The sequence below is a fragment of the Siphateles boraxobius genome, unplaced genomic scaffold (genome assembly GCF_051911475.1).
Source record: "Siphateles boraxobius isolate OS27281-9 unplaced genomic scaffold, OSU_SipBor_1 9, whole genome shotgun sequence".
In the NCBI taxonomy this organism is placed as follows: Eukaryota; Metazoa; Chordata; class Actinopteri; order Cypriniformes; family Leuciscidae; genus Siphateles; species Siphateles boraxobius.
Genome location: NW_027509219.1, coordinates 19472799 through 19487289, shown reverse-complemented (window position 1 = coordinate 19487289; position 14491 = coordinate 19472799). Strand labels below are relative to the sequence as shown.

Sequence of the window (14491 nt, the reverse complement as noted above, 5' to 3'; positions counted from 1 at the left end):
GGTTCAAAATTCTTGTTTATTTTTTTTTGACATTTTAAAGGTGCATTGTGTAATATTTCTGAGGATCTATTGACAGAAATGCAATATAAGATCCATATCTGTTTTCAGTGGTGTATAAAGACCTTACATAATGAACCGTTATTTTTTATTACCTTAGAATGAGACATTTATATCTCCATAACCGCGGGCAACCCATTCTATGGAGGTCGACATATTGTGTCATCATGTTTCTACCGTAGCCGACAGCGAACAAACAGCGTTACAGAGCGCGTTTCGTCACTACCTTGAAAAATAAGTTTTCAGTGGTGTATAGAGACCTTACTTAATGAACCGTTATATTTGTATTACCTCATGAGCAGTTTCTATCTACATACACCGCAGGTTCCCTTACATTGAAATGTGCCAACATGTTTCTACATAGCCCTAAACGGACAAACACGTTTAGTTACTATGTTGCTCTTCGTGCAAGCTTAGTTCAGTAAATAAAACACTGACATAATGATGAACAAGAAACAATAATATTCGCAATAACATATAGTTTAACTGAATAATTAAGTAAACATAATTTCTTAATTTATCCTTGTAAAGAAACCTCATTGTTGAACTGGCTACTCTCTGCAGTCTCAGACGATGACATATTTTCCTGTCGGCCACCGTAACTTTTGTTGGTTGCAATTCGTAACCTCAATACTAGATGCCGCTAAAAATCACACACTGCACCTTTAAAAGGGGATTGGCTATCTCTTTTTATCACCCAATAATTAAAAAAAATACTGTCAACAGCCGGAAAATAATACAATTTCACCATTACCAGGAATAAAATGTTGTATAAAATCAGCCAAATTATATATGAACATTATATATGAACAAACCCCTCTGTAAAAAAAAAAAACCCTTCAGAATATAGATAGGAATATAACTGTAAAGTTTGGGGTACGTAAGTGATAATGAAGTGGAGATTTCTAAGCAAAAAACTCATTTTGAGAAAATGGCCTTTAAATATATTTACTGTAATTGAAATCTACAGAAGCAAATAGACAACGTGCTATAAAATATATACTTAAAGGTGTGTTTGGGATGTTTTCTTTCCACTAGTCTAAAAAAAACACTTTATAAAAAGCCAAAAATCCCCAAATCTCCAAATTGACAGATGCATGAAAAAACTGTTTTTTTTTTTTTTGCCTGTATGTCTCACCTTAAGAACAAACTACTCTTTTTAAAACTCAAAATTAATCAAATAGAAAATAATTTTTTCAAATTACAATACTAGTGATTTTACATGAAATGTCAATATTAAAAAATATTTTTTTTTGCTGACTGGATTAACTTTTACCTGTAGAGGTGAGTGTTGATGTTGTTGTCCGTGTAGATGTAGTTGTAGTTGTTTTTTCAGAGGTGTGTGAAGATCTGTTCACAGGAACTGCTGAAAATAGAACAGACAACAACAAAAAAGAGGAATTTAATAAACATTTTGGAAAGCTATGTGAAATTATTTTAATAGGAAGACAAATTAATATATTATATTCACAAACTGTTTGCATAAAAACCCACCTTGACGGACAGACAGATGAAGTTTCTTCAATGTGTCTCTGAACCATTTATCAATTCCACAGTAATAAACACCAGAGTCTTTGAGTCTGAGATCACTGATGGTTACAGTAAAGGACCTTCCACTCGCAGTATCAATCAAAGAGTATCTTCCATCAGAGACGACCTGATCAGTCTTTGCACTTTTAATCAAAACATGCTTTGATTCACAGGGATCACGGCAAAGGAACTTGGGTGAATATATGTAACCATCTAAATATGGACATCTGATCTCCACCTTTTCACCCACTGTTCCCTCAAAAACATCTCCAGACTTCGACACACCACTGAAAACTAGAGAAAACAGTTAACATTTTCAGTTGAGTTAAACAGAGACCTGCAGAGAAATTATACTTTGTAAACTTTGACCCATTAAAATTTCAACAACATAAAAACAGATAACTAAACACAAAGCTCTCAAAATAACTTCAAACTCAGTTACATTATGTGTTTTATAATAATGAATTCAATGTCAAATTCACCAAATCAATCTCTAAATATCATATTGTTATCACACAAAAAAAATATTATGCATGATTGGTATGGCTATCAAACAGGAAATGGATGGAAAATGTAAAGAAAGGAACATTACCTACGAAAAGACACAGAATCTCCATGAGAGATTTCATTCTCCATAATTTCATATCCACCTCAAAACAACTTTAGGATTTATAAATAAACTATTAACTATTAACAATTAAAACAAACAATAAACTAGGTGTAAAATCTGCTTCCAGTTTCTCACAGTGCAACTGCAGATTAATTTAAAAGATGCCCCACCCTAATGCCTGGTTCACACTACAGGAGTTTTAGGCCGATTTATGCCCGATTTCCCCCTTCCGAGAATCGGAGAAAATATCTTGTTGAGGACCTCGATCGGTTCCGATGTTCGGCGCAGATTATCTGGTAATGTGAGGCGTTCACAGATCGAATCTTGCACCTCCCGATCTGCTCTCACACAAATCGGGCTCACCCCGATCATATCAAACATGTTTGATATTTATCGGGATGAGCAAGATTGTGATTACGTCAGTACTGTCACAATATCCAATAAGAAACAACGTTAACGTTATGGAATTTCCATTGAGGTAATTTTGAGTGACAACTGCGTGATATGCGTTATTATCTTCATTTATTTATTTATTGTTAAATAAATAAGTGTTACGCTGTTGTCAGTGTGACACCCCAAAGTATGTGCACATTTTGTGTAAAGTTGTTATACATTAAGCAAGTTTATTGTTACTTATGTGAATTGTAAGGAATATGGGACTTGAAAGTAAATCATTACAGGTAATGTGAGAATATAGTCTGTTGTTGTGAAAAACTGGGACTTTTATTATGAAAACGGAAAGGAGGACTCTCACATAGGAGCTGTGTGCGCGTGCGCCCTCACATCTGCTGAGGATTTGGTGCGACGTGACTCCTGTCTCATCCATTTTTCCTGTTATTTTGCAGAACTGTCTTATCTGTATACTGAGCCTTCCGCGTGGGGCCTGTAACAGATTTGTGGGGGCTCGTCCGGGATCGACTCCTGATGTCCAGGGAAGTCGATCATTGGAACCTGATCCTGTGGACCAACAGAGGGTGGACACTGATGCGGTGATCCAATAGACAAGGGGACGTCAGGGAGAAGAGGGGTCCATAGAGCTGGTGACTGCGAGAGGGGCTCGAGGGGCTGTGGAAAAGAGGTCATCATGGCTGATCGGGTACGCAAGAGCCTGGTGTGGGACATCAGGAAAAGGCTGCTCAACCTGTCCGCTGTTGAACTGTTTCAAGTCGCCAAAAGCATCAGTCCAGTACCAGAAAGGGACTTCTCTGAACTTGACGTGGAAGATCAAGAGGGCTGTCTTGAATACATCAATGCTTTCATGTACAGCACCAACCTGTTAGAATCGGAGGACAGAGGTATGACTGAACTTTTGGTTTTGCAAGGGACAGTGGAGGCTGTTGTACAAGAGCATGGTGCTCCAGTGTCTTATCATCATGGTGAGGTTGAGAGTAATGTTGATGTTAATGTATATCCTACACCCACTTCATATACACGCACCTCTACAGGCCACATGATCACTACAGACACTGTACATTTAGAATCACCTCACACTGTAACTGACCTGGGGAAAACTAGAGGGTTAGACACAGATCCTAGCACCAACCCTCCTGTCATGCATTCAGATTTCGAAGAGCTGAGCAGGAAACTCCTTCAGTATCTTACACCACATTCTAACCCCAACACATCTGTGATACCCAACAGCGAGACGCCGTTAAATAGTAATCATGTTGAACGTACCTCACAGGGGAGCACTGAGAAATTAGTCTCTCTACGAGACCTCTCTTACCTACAACGGCGTGAATTTAAGATACAAGGGGGACAAATAGGTGACTATGCATCTGACATCACATATGCCAGTGTGTGCCGACAAATTGACGATGGAGTTAAAGAGAATTTCAGTGAAGCTGAATTGATCAGGGGAATACTGCGTGTAATTAAACCAGGTAACTTCAAAGAAATGATTATGAATAAAGAAGATATGACAGTGGAAGAGCTTAAGAAGTTCCTTCAGTCACACTTAGGAGACAAAAGTAGCACAGAGTTATTTCAGGAACTAATGTGTGCTAAACAGATGGAGACCGAGACACCTCAACAGTTCCTGTACAGGGTGATAGGCCTTAAGCAGAAAATACTCTTTGCGATCAAACAGTCTAATACGGATGTGAGATACGGCCCAGCCACAATCCAGGATGTATTCCTGCATACTATATATCAGGGCTTGGGGCACAAGTATAAGGATGTCAGGAGTGAGCTCAAACCTCTGCTGGCTGACCACAGTATCACAGATGAAGCAATCGTGAGAAATGTGATGAAAATCACTAATGATGAGCACGAGCGAGCGCGAAGGTTGGGTTCGACATCTCGTTCCAAGTCAAGCACTGCAAACTGTGCTCAACTTGAAAGTGAGCTTGACAGAGGAGTGAAAGAGGCACCTGGTCAGAAAAGTAAAAGTGATTCAATAATGCAACTTACTGCTCGCATTGATGCACTCACCAGCATGGTCGACTCCATGCGACAGTCAACGCTGAAGCCGCAACTTGAACACACCTGTCAATGTTTTGCAAGAGGTCACTCTCCACAGCAAGGGGCTAGACTCCGGGGTTGCCCCAGATGTGTCGAAACCGGACAACAGGGCTGCACTCATTGTTTTCTCTGCGGTGAAGAGGGGCACCGTGCTCGAGGATGTCTTCGAAAGCAAAGGCCGCAGGGAAACGGGCAACGGGCACTGTTAAAGGACGAACAGTGACCGAACCCCAGAGGTCCCAAAGTCCGGAGGAACCCAAGTTAGGGACACAACTGGACTCTGTGAAGCGTAAACCTGAAAAAACATCTCCCTGCTGTAACAACCAAACTCTCAGTGACAAAGCGATGTATCAGGGTGTTAACAGTCCATCGTCCTCTGGAACCAAGGAAGACAATATTGTTAAATTGATAGGGAAGAAAGCGTTGACTCAGTGTAACCTAAATGGCCTCGCGGTGACTGCCTTGCTTGATACCGGGGCTCAAGTCAGCATAATCGATCGGACCTGGAAAGACAAATACTTACCCACTGTAGAAGTAAGGCCTCTGGTGGAGCTCATGGGTATGACTGAGAAGTTAGAAGTGTATGCTGTCAATGGAGATCTAATACCCTTTGATGGGTGGGCTGTCATTACTGTCAACTTGCAAGGGAACGACAACCCCGACCTTTCAATTAATGTTCCTTTTCTCGTGAGCCACATCGCAGTCGAGAGGCCGCTGCTCGGTTTCAATGTGGTGGAAGAGCTGATTCAGGGCCAACCAGAGCGGTTAGTTCCTACCTTAGTTTCATTGCTCTCCAGTGCAATAGCAGTATCAAGTGATCAAGCTCAGACTCTAGTTAGTTTTGTACAAACTCCCGAACATTGCGAACAGTGGGGACGTTCTGAAAATAAACCAAGACGGTGTTCTGATACCGGCAGGACAGGTGGCGTGGGTTAAGTGCAGATTACCACCCAAAATGGTCCAGTCGGGCACAGTAGCCCTGTTTGAGCCAGATGATGATAATGTGCAATTGGAGCGGCTAGATATAGGTGAAGGCCTTCTGGAAGTCCAGAACTCAGGAAGCTCATACGTAGCTGTCCCTATCGGCAACCACTTCACATATGACATCACTCTACCTCGCAACACGATCCTAGGGTACGTCCATCCTGTTGAAACTGTGTTGGAAGCAGATAAGCCCAGAGAGACAAAAGCCAGTGGGAGGATTCAAGGGGCATCTGTGGCTGTGGTGGAGGAAAGCTCAACATTGTGGCACCCAACTGTCGATCTCAGTCATCTGAGCGAGGATCAGCAAACAGTGGTTAAGCAAATGCTATATGAGGAGTCTGCATCCTTTGCCCGGGACGGGAACGATTTTGGCTGCATCCCTAACCTCCAAATGTCTATCAACCTCAAAGATGACATACCAGTTCAACGTGTCTATTCCTCCATACCTAAGCCTTTGTTCAAAGAAGTCAAGGACTATATCCAAGACCTTCTAGCAAAAGGGTGGATAGTGAAATCAAAATCCCCTTACTCCGCTCCAGTAGTTTGCGTTCGTAAGAAGGATGGTTCACTGCGCTTATGTGTAGATTATCGGCTCCTCAATAAGAAGACAGTACCGGACAGACACCCTTTGCCGAGGATTCAAGACTTGATTGATACCCTGGGGGGGTATTCTTGGTTTAGCATCCTCGACCAGGGAAAAGCGTACCATCAAGGTTTCATAGCCGAGGGTTCTAGGCACATGACTGCTTTTATCACTCCGTGGGGGTTATACGAGTGGGTGAGGATTCCATTCGGTCTGTCAAATGCACCGGCAGCATTCCAGCGTAGTATGGAGGAGATGCTGGATGATCTCAGAGATGAGTGCTGCGCTCCATACCTGGACGATGTGTTGTGTTATGCCCGGTCATTTGAAGAACATGTGGGAGTAATTCGAAAAGTCCTCCAGACTATTAGACGCCATGGAGTAAAACTTCGCCCTGAGAAGTGTGAACTCTTCCGCCAGGAAGTCCGGTACGTAGGTCGCTTGGTATCGGCCAAAGGAGTAAGAATAGATCCTCGCGATCTCGAAGCAGTGGTGTCGCTCAAGAGAAATCAACCACAGACAGTAGGGGAGGTACGTAAACTCCTTGGTTTCCTTGGATACTATCGCCCTTACATACAAGATTTTTCACGTGTGGCAAAACCAATTTATGAACTACTTCAGACTCAGCCAGGAGTAACAACACGTCAGTACAGTCAAAGGAAGAAAAAGGGTCCCCAGATGCCCTCTCGAACGCCAGTAGAATGGACCAGTGAGCACAAGAAAACACTCGACCTGCTGATCGACATGCTGGTAAATCCTCCTGTCTTGGCGTACCCGGACTTCAATCTCCCATTCGTGCTACACACTGATGCATCAGAAAGGGGCCTCGGGGCTATCCTTTATCAGCACCAGGATGGAAGGTTGCGGGTCATTGCATTTGGTTCCAGGACCCTGTCTCCAGCTGAACGGAATTACCGATTGCATAGCGGGAAGCTGGAGTTTCTTGCATTAAAGTGGGCGGTATGTGAGAAGTTCAGAGACTATTTGTTTTACGCCCCTCACTTTACCATTTACACCGACAATAATCCCCTAACTTATGTTATGAGCACTGCAAAATTGAATTCAGTAGGCCATCGTTGGGTGGGAGAACTGTCAGATTTTCATTTTGATATCAAACATCGACCTGGCAAAGCGAACATAGATGCCGACACACTGTCACGCCTCCCCCTTGACATGGAGAAATATGTCACAGGATGCACAGAAGACCTGTCGCCAGAAGTGGTACGAGCGGTTTGGGATGGAACTCATGCTGCCAGGAAGAAGGATGTGGCTTGGGTTGCAGCAATCGGAATGACTCATGAAGATCCAGATCGATTATTCCCTGCCCAGCTGCTGCTGTCTGTAAGCAAGGTCGAAATTGCTAAAGCTCAAAGGGATGATCCAGTGATATCCGGGGTAATGGAGATGAAAGAGACAGATGAGGTGCCGGACAAAGACAGGAGAAAACAGGTGATGGGTCCAGCTAGGAAACTCTTACGAGAGTGGAGCAAGCTGTCGTTGGAAGATGGGTGCCTGTACAGACACGTGACTGGAAGGAAACAGCTTGTGCTGCCAACCAAATACAGACAACTTGCCCTAGAGTACTTACATGATAGGATGGGACATGTCGGCCAAGAAAGAGTAATACACCTAATGAGGGAGAGGTTCTACTGGCCACATATGAAGAGAGAAGTTGAGGAGTACATCACAAAAAAGTGTCCATGCATCAAAGCAAAAAAACCAGTGACTCATGTCCGAGCACCAATGGGGAGTATAACTTCTAGCTCGCCAATGGAACTGGTTTGTATCGACTACCTGCACCTGGAGCAGAGCCAGGGAGGGTATGAGTATATACTAGTGGTCATAGACCATTTCACACGATTCGCTCAAGCCTACCCGACGAGAAACAAGTCAGGAAGAACAGCGGCGGAGCGGTTGTTTAATGATTACATCCCTCGGTTTGGTTACCCAGGGAAGTTGCATCATGATCAGGGCAGAGAGTTCGAAAATGAGCTGTTCCGAAATCTCCGACAACTGGCTGGGGTACGTCACTCGAGGACATCTCCTTATCATCCTCAAGGGAACCCGGCTGAGAGATTCAACCGGACGCTCTTACAAATGCTCCGAACGATGGCGGAGAAAGAAAAGGCAAAGTGGAAAGATCACCTACCCCAGATGGTGCATGCCTATAACTGCACTCGTCATGAGTCAACAGGATACTCTCCATTCTACCTGCTGTATGGACGACATCCTCGCCTCCCCATCGACTTAATATTCGGATTGGTTGAAGATGATGAAGGGCAAACGCCCAGAGGATTCGCCGAACAGTGGGCTAAAAGGATGGCAGAGGCGTACCAAATCGCAAGTGAGAACAGCAAACAGGCAAGTGCACGAGGCAAAGCTCAGTACGACCTCAGAGTCAAAGGAGTAGTGCTAAGACCCGGGGACAGGGTACTAGTAAGAAACCTGAGAGAGCGTGGAGGCCCGGGAAAACTCAGAACATACTGGGAGAAAGCCATCTATGTGGTCGAAGAACAAGTGGCTGACAACCCGGTGTATAAGGTGAGACCCGAGAATGGAGGTACGAAGGGAACACGCACTCTACATCGAAACCTGCTGTTGTTGGTAAATGACTTACCTGTTGAGCCTCCGGATCCTGGGAAACCTGGGAAGCAGAAGCAAAACAGACAAAAGGACAGAGAGATACAGAGTAAGGAGCTTACTTACCATGGAGGGGAAGAGACTGATTCGGATGAGGAAGACCCTGGAGGGTATTGGCTGAGGATTCCTTCGAGTTGGACTGAGCCTAGACAAGGGGGTACTTACCTGTCGAGTCCAGAACCGAGTCAGAAAAATTCTGTGGTTGGAGTGGCTCCACCAGCACCTGCAAGAGAAGAGCAAGATCAAATACAAATGTCACCACAGAGGGGAGATATCCAAGGCAGTAGTCAATCACTGGATGAACCTGTTCACTTCTCCATATCCTTACCAAGGAGTGAAGAAGATGGTGAGATCGAGAGTCTTCGGATGAGTGATACAAGGGACTATCCAGCAGACGAAGACCCAGTTATGCTAAGACGATCTGCTCGAGAAAGAAAACCGAAGAGCATGTTCACGTACGAGACACTGGGTCAACCCTCAATACAACCTCTGACCACACTTGACAGTGTAACAGCTTATACACTACCATACTTACCTGTGTGGGCACCACCTTATACAGTACCACATTCATTCCAGATTACACCTTACACTGATATAACCACATTCACACCTTTCACATCTGCAATGTTAGTATATTGAGTTATATACATGTTGAAAAAAAAGAAAAAAAAGAAGAAAAAAAAAAGAAAAAGAGTATTGAACTGAGTTTTTGTAACTGGAGCCTATTTCATTTTGTCAGAGAGGATGTGACACCCCAAAGTATGTGCACATTTTGTGTAAAGTTGTTATACATTAAGAAAGTTTATTGTTACTTATGTGAATTGTAAGGAATATGGGACTTGAAAGTAAATCATTACAGGTAATGTGAGAATATAGTCTGTTGTTGTGAAAAACTGGGACTTTTATTATGAAAACGGAAAGGAGGACTCTCACATAGGAGCTGTGTGCGCGTGCGCCCTCACATCTGCTGAGGATTTGGTGCGACGTGACACGGTGGCTCCTGTCTCATCCATTTTTCCTGTTATTTTGCAGAACTGTCTTATCTGTATACTGAGCCTTCCGCGTGGGGCCTGTAACATCAGCAGGCACGAGGACTAGTAAAGTTACATGTTCAGTAATGAAACCGAAACTAAAAAAAGTGGAGTAAACAGAAGATGTCAAAATAAGGATCCACATAATATAATAACAGAACATAAACCTGACAATAAGCTTGTTAGATTGTTATACAACAGTTAGTTCCGATCATCGAATCTCACCTAACGAGAGGCTTTCTGCTGATATTTCACCAGTATCATTGCTCGTCTCTGCGTGTTATAGACAGGCTGTCACTCAGTGTGCAGTTACACTTTTACGACACTAGGTGGCGGCAAGGCGCATGCCTTTGAGGGAGTCATTAAAACTGTTCATTCAACGGAAATGTAAAAAAATTCAGATTCATTCTAAGGTGTAATGAAACAAGCTGTTAATTATTTTAATATTTAATTTTAACTTTGAGCTCCACTTTATAAGGCTCAGCTGAGCAGCAATCCGGCGCATGGGTAACGCTGAAGCTGATGCGTCACTTCATAGAGATCAATGGCATTGAGTCATTGTATTGACCAGAGCTGACACCATTCATTAGAAATATCCTTAAATGTTAAAAGAATGATTTTTTTTTAAAGAGTTTGCTTTCCTTGGTCAAGGCAACCTTTGCACGATTATGACTTGATATGAAGGACAGATAGCCTATTTTGTTTACATCCACTTTTCCGCTTCCCATCTGTTGCGTGAGATCACGTGGTCATGGTGGAATCATATCAAGGCGCTTCCTCTGGCACGATAATCTTATTAACATTGTGTAGTGTGTGATGCGCCGCGATTTTCAAATCTTGTAGTGTGAGCATGTTTAAGATTTGAGGTAAGAAAATCTGCAAAGATTCTCCTTAAGTGTGTGGTGCAACCAGATTTCAAAATCGGTTAGGATTTTAAAACTCCTGTAGTGTGAGCCAGGCATAAGAGAGAGAGACTTCCTACAAATGGATAAAGCAATGACTGGTAAGCAGTAAAACTACAAATTAAACAATCAAAAAAGAAGCAAACCATATGTTGTTAAGAAGGAAGAGAGAGGGACAGCAAGTACAAAAGACTGCAAATTTGTACAGAAATTTTTATTTTATGTTCATTTTTCAAATATATGCAAAACAATATATATTTTTAAATATTACACATACACATTTGAACATACACATTTGAAATCAACACAAATCAATAAGGTGTGTGTGTGTGTGTGTGTGTGTGTGTGTGTGTGTGTGTGGGGGGGGGGGGGGGGGGGGTGTGGGTCTGTGGGTGTGTCTGGCACCTTAGATTAATTGCAGTGCCTTGTGGAGATGAAATTTGTGATGTGAAACAGCCTCAATGCAACACCTAGGGTATTTCAGGATGCACTTGTATTCAAGCAAATTTAACACTCAACCCAACACATTTTTTACACCACATAACTTAAAAAAAATGTACTCTGCTGATATCACATCACCATAGTTTAGTTAAACTTTTGTAGTGACATTTTATGGTTTATTATTCCTAATCAGGTGGTGGGCTACTCTTAACTACTTTATAAACAGAAATAATGCACTTTTGTGTTGCCTTGAGAAACTTCAATTTACATCAGTGCTATATCACATTAACCTTTAAGTTGTATTACTCACCCCTTTGTGCTTCATTAAACAACCTTTCTGTGTCAAAGCCATAAATGCCATACAAGGTTTTATCACACAGATCTTGACTGTGATTTTGCATAAAGCCATTCTTTCAGCTATTTTATATTCTGTGACTCTGTGATTGACTTGTTATTATCAGAAAAAATATGAGATAGATATAGATTAAACAAGCTTTAATATAAGAGACATGGGGCAAAATAAAGTCTCACAATAATAATACACACCATCGGTCTAAAAAGTCACAAGGAGACACAAAGACACACAAAGGTGTAAGAAAAAAAATGAATTCACTGTGGATTTCATAATTGGTCATACAATTTGATCTCCTCAACTAATTCAATAGACTATTAAACAAATAGACAAGCAATATGTTTTTTTTTAAATGCAACTTTGTATTTACATCACGAAAGCTAAAGCTGTTATTTACACATGAAATGCACACTATTAATTTAACACGGCAGCTCAGTTCAATGTCATAACCTGACACACATGTCCACAGCAGGATGTTTGCAGGCAGACATGCCTGTTTTAGCAAGTTTACCACATGCATAATTTCACATCAACAAGGTTTCAGGTATGAGGCTTCTTTTAGAGAGAATGAGATTGATCAAATAATTTATCCTCAGTGGTGTGTGATGAGTGAATACAAATCGTTCACATCCTCCTGAGGTGCAGGACTACAGTGATGCACAGTGGAATATATTACAGAAAAATTGGCATCTCTAGCTGGACCAGCCAGGCTGTTCTCGGTCACCATTTCATCGTAGATATGATGGATATAATCTACAGTCTAAGAGATATAGGGGTACACATACAACAAACAAACAAAAAATGTGTAAATTCAACATGTTTAGCATAATCTGATTTAACTAATTTAAATTTTTACAATGCTGTGCAATTGTATTTTGTTGGGTTAGTATGGTTTGTAATCAGATATTAGTGCTTTAGGATAAAATAAGAGCAGATGTTCCCATACCTGGTTGAGATTTGGTGAATCTTGAACTGAATTTTCAGGAACAGCCTCGTTCAAACCTAAAAACAACATGATGGTGTAGAACCCATTGAAAGTGACTTAAAGTGCATTAGTGATCTAAACAAAATAAATGATGATAGCATTTCTAAATACCCAGCAGCCACACCAGTTCTCTAGGCCTATATGATTTCTAAAACAATGCATGGGGCTTTTTTTATCACTTTTGGGCATTTGAATCAGTCTTTTGAAAAAAAGTCTTTATGTGCCATTTGAAAAGTCTTTATGTGTGTGTGGTCTTACATCTGGTCGTTGAGTGTGATCTTTTCCTACAGAGAAACACTAAAGCCACAAGAACCCCAAATACCAGCAGCACCAGAATACCTGCACACACCACAGCCACGCTGACTGAAATACAAAGAGGAAGACAAAATGTTATTATTAAGTTTGCTGCAGCATGTTATTATCAAGCTAACTGTTAACATGTTAGGACAGTCATTATTAAAAAATCTGGCATGAACACCAAGTTACACAAAGAAATTCATACAAAACGATTCTGCCTTTGACTGGACTGTTGATGAGAACTGCTCATAAGAAGAGTTATCTGAGAGAGAGAGAGAGAGAGAGAGAGAGAGAGAGAGAGAGAGAGAGAGAGAGAGAGAGAGAGAGAGAGAGAGAGAGAGAAACAGAGAATCACAGATTTACAAAAAAGAGGCAGAATCTCTCATTTGAAGAACAATGAAGGTGAAAGTGTAAAATACTAAATTTAATTTTAAATATAAATGTTTTTCAAAAGCAGGCCCAACCAGACTAAATCGAGTATGTTTTTCTTAAATAATAAATAATCAAACTACTGTTGTAAAATGTATCATTAGTTTCCGGACTGGATGTAACAACTGTTGAGGTGAGTGTTGATGTTGTTGTCCATGTAGATGTAGCTGTAGTTGTCTTTTCAGAGGTGTGTGAAGGTCTGTTCACAGGAACTGCTGAAAATAAAACAGACCCCATAGAGGAATTTAATAAAAAATGTGTAAAGCTATATGTGAAATTATTTCAATAGGAAGACAAATGTATATATTATATTCACAAACTGTTTGCATAAAAACCCACCTTGACGGACAGACAGATGAAGTTTCTTCAATGTGTCTCTGAACCATTTATCAATTCCACAGTAATAAACACCGGAGTCTTTGAGTCTGAGATCACTGATGGTTACAGTAAAGGACCTTCCACTCGCAGTATCAATCAAAGAGTATCTTCCATCAGAGACGACCTGATCAGTCTTTGCACTTTTAATCAAAACATGCTTTGATTCACAGGGATCACGGCAAAGGTACTTGGGTGAATATATGTAACCATCTAAATATGGACATCTGATCTCCACCTTTTCACCCACTGTTCCCTCAAAAACATCTCCAGACTTCACCAGAACGCTGGTCAAAACTAGAGAAAACTTCATGACGTCAGTCTCTTTGTTAAACTGAAACATTTTTACACAATCCTTTTGTACAAAAATATACAGAGGGTCATCAGGCAACTATAGCTGAACCAGTTCAATTTAACTTTAAATTCACTCACATTTATATCTACATTGATAACCTACAATCAGATGTCAATGTAAGCATCTCTAAAAAAGAAACCAATCTTGAAATCATTCTGAATTGTCAATTCAGGCAAGAGTATTGAACCCTGGAATAATGTAACTAGCAATGAAATGTGGATTTACTACAGAACTTTTGTTTGTAAAACACCTTAGTCAAATTTCGGATCATTGGTATATTTTACTTAAAAGGACACTAAATTCATGTATTTCCTCTTTTAACATGCACACGACTAATACAAAATTAATGATTATACATCAAGCAGGAAAAAAGTATTTACCTATGAAAAGAGACAGAATCTTTAGATGGGTTTTCATTCTCCCTTACTTATCATCCTCTTCAAGCAAGATATAATCA

General features: G+C 41.1%; 1 protein-coding gene across 2 annotated transcripts; it reads right to left on the bottom strand.

Annotated features, from left to right (window-relative positions):
- Positions 1 to 11745: 11745 nt before the first annotated feature.
- Positions 11746 to 14491, bottom strand: LOC143732861 (uncharacterized). Of its 2 annotated transcripts, none has more exons than XM_077224301.1 (6): positions 14415 to 14491; positions 13644 to 13976; positions 13388 to 13519; positions 12837 to 12941; positions 12540 to 12595; positions 11746 to 12353 (listed from the first exon to the last, which is right to left on the bottom strand). In XM_077224301.1, exons 1-6 carry the CDS (start codon positions 14449 to 14451, stop codon positions 12186 to 12188), a joined length of 831 nt encoding a protein of 276 aa, XP_077080416.1. In that variant the 5' UTR covers positions 14452 to 14491; the 3' UTR covers positions 11746 to 12185. The 2 variants fall into 2 exon arrangements, with proteins under 2 accessions (XP_077080416.1, XP_077080417.1); XM_077224302.1 differs by having other exon boundaries at positions 13388 to 13516.

Bases quoted from the DNA above. Each gene is read 5' to 3' on its own strand.
- LOC143732861 (XM_077224301.1), bottom strand. From the start codon at position 14,451: ATGAAAACCCATCTAAAGATTCTGTCTCTTTTCATAG. The intron at 13,520-13,643 runs GTGGGTTTTTAT...TTTTATTTTCAG, and splicing joins TCATCTGTCTGTCCGTCAAG to CAGTTCCTGTGAACAGACCT. The intron at 12,942-13,387 runs GTAGTTTGATTA...TTTGTATTTCAG, and splicing joins TAATGATACATTTTACAACA to TCAGCGTGGCTGTGGTGTGT.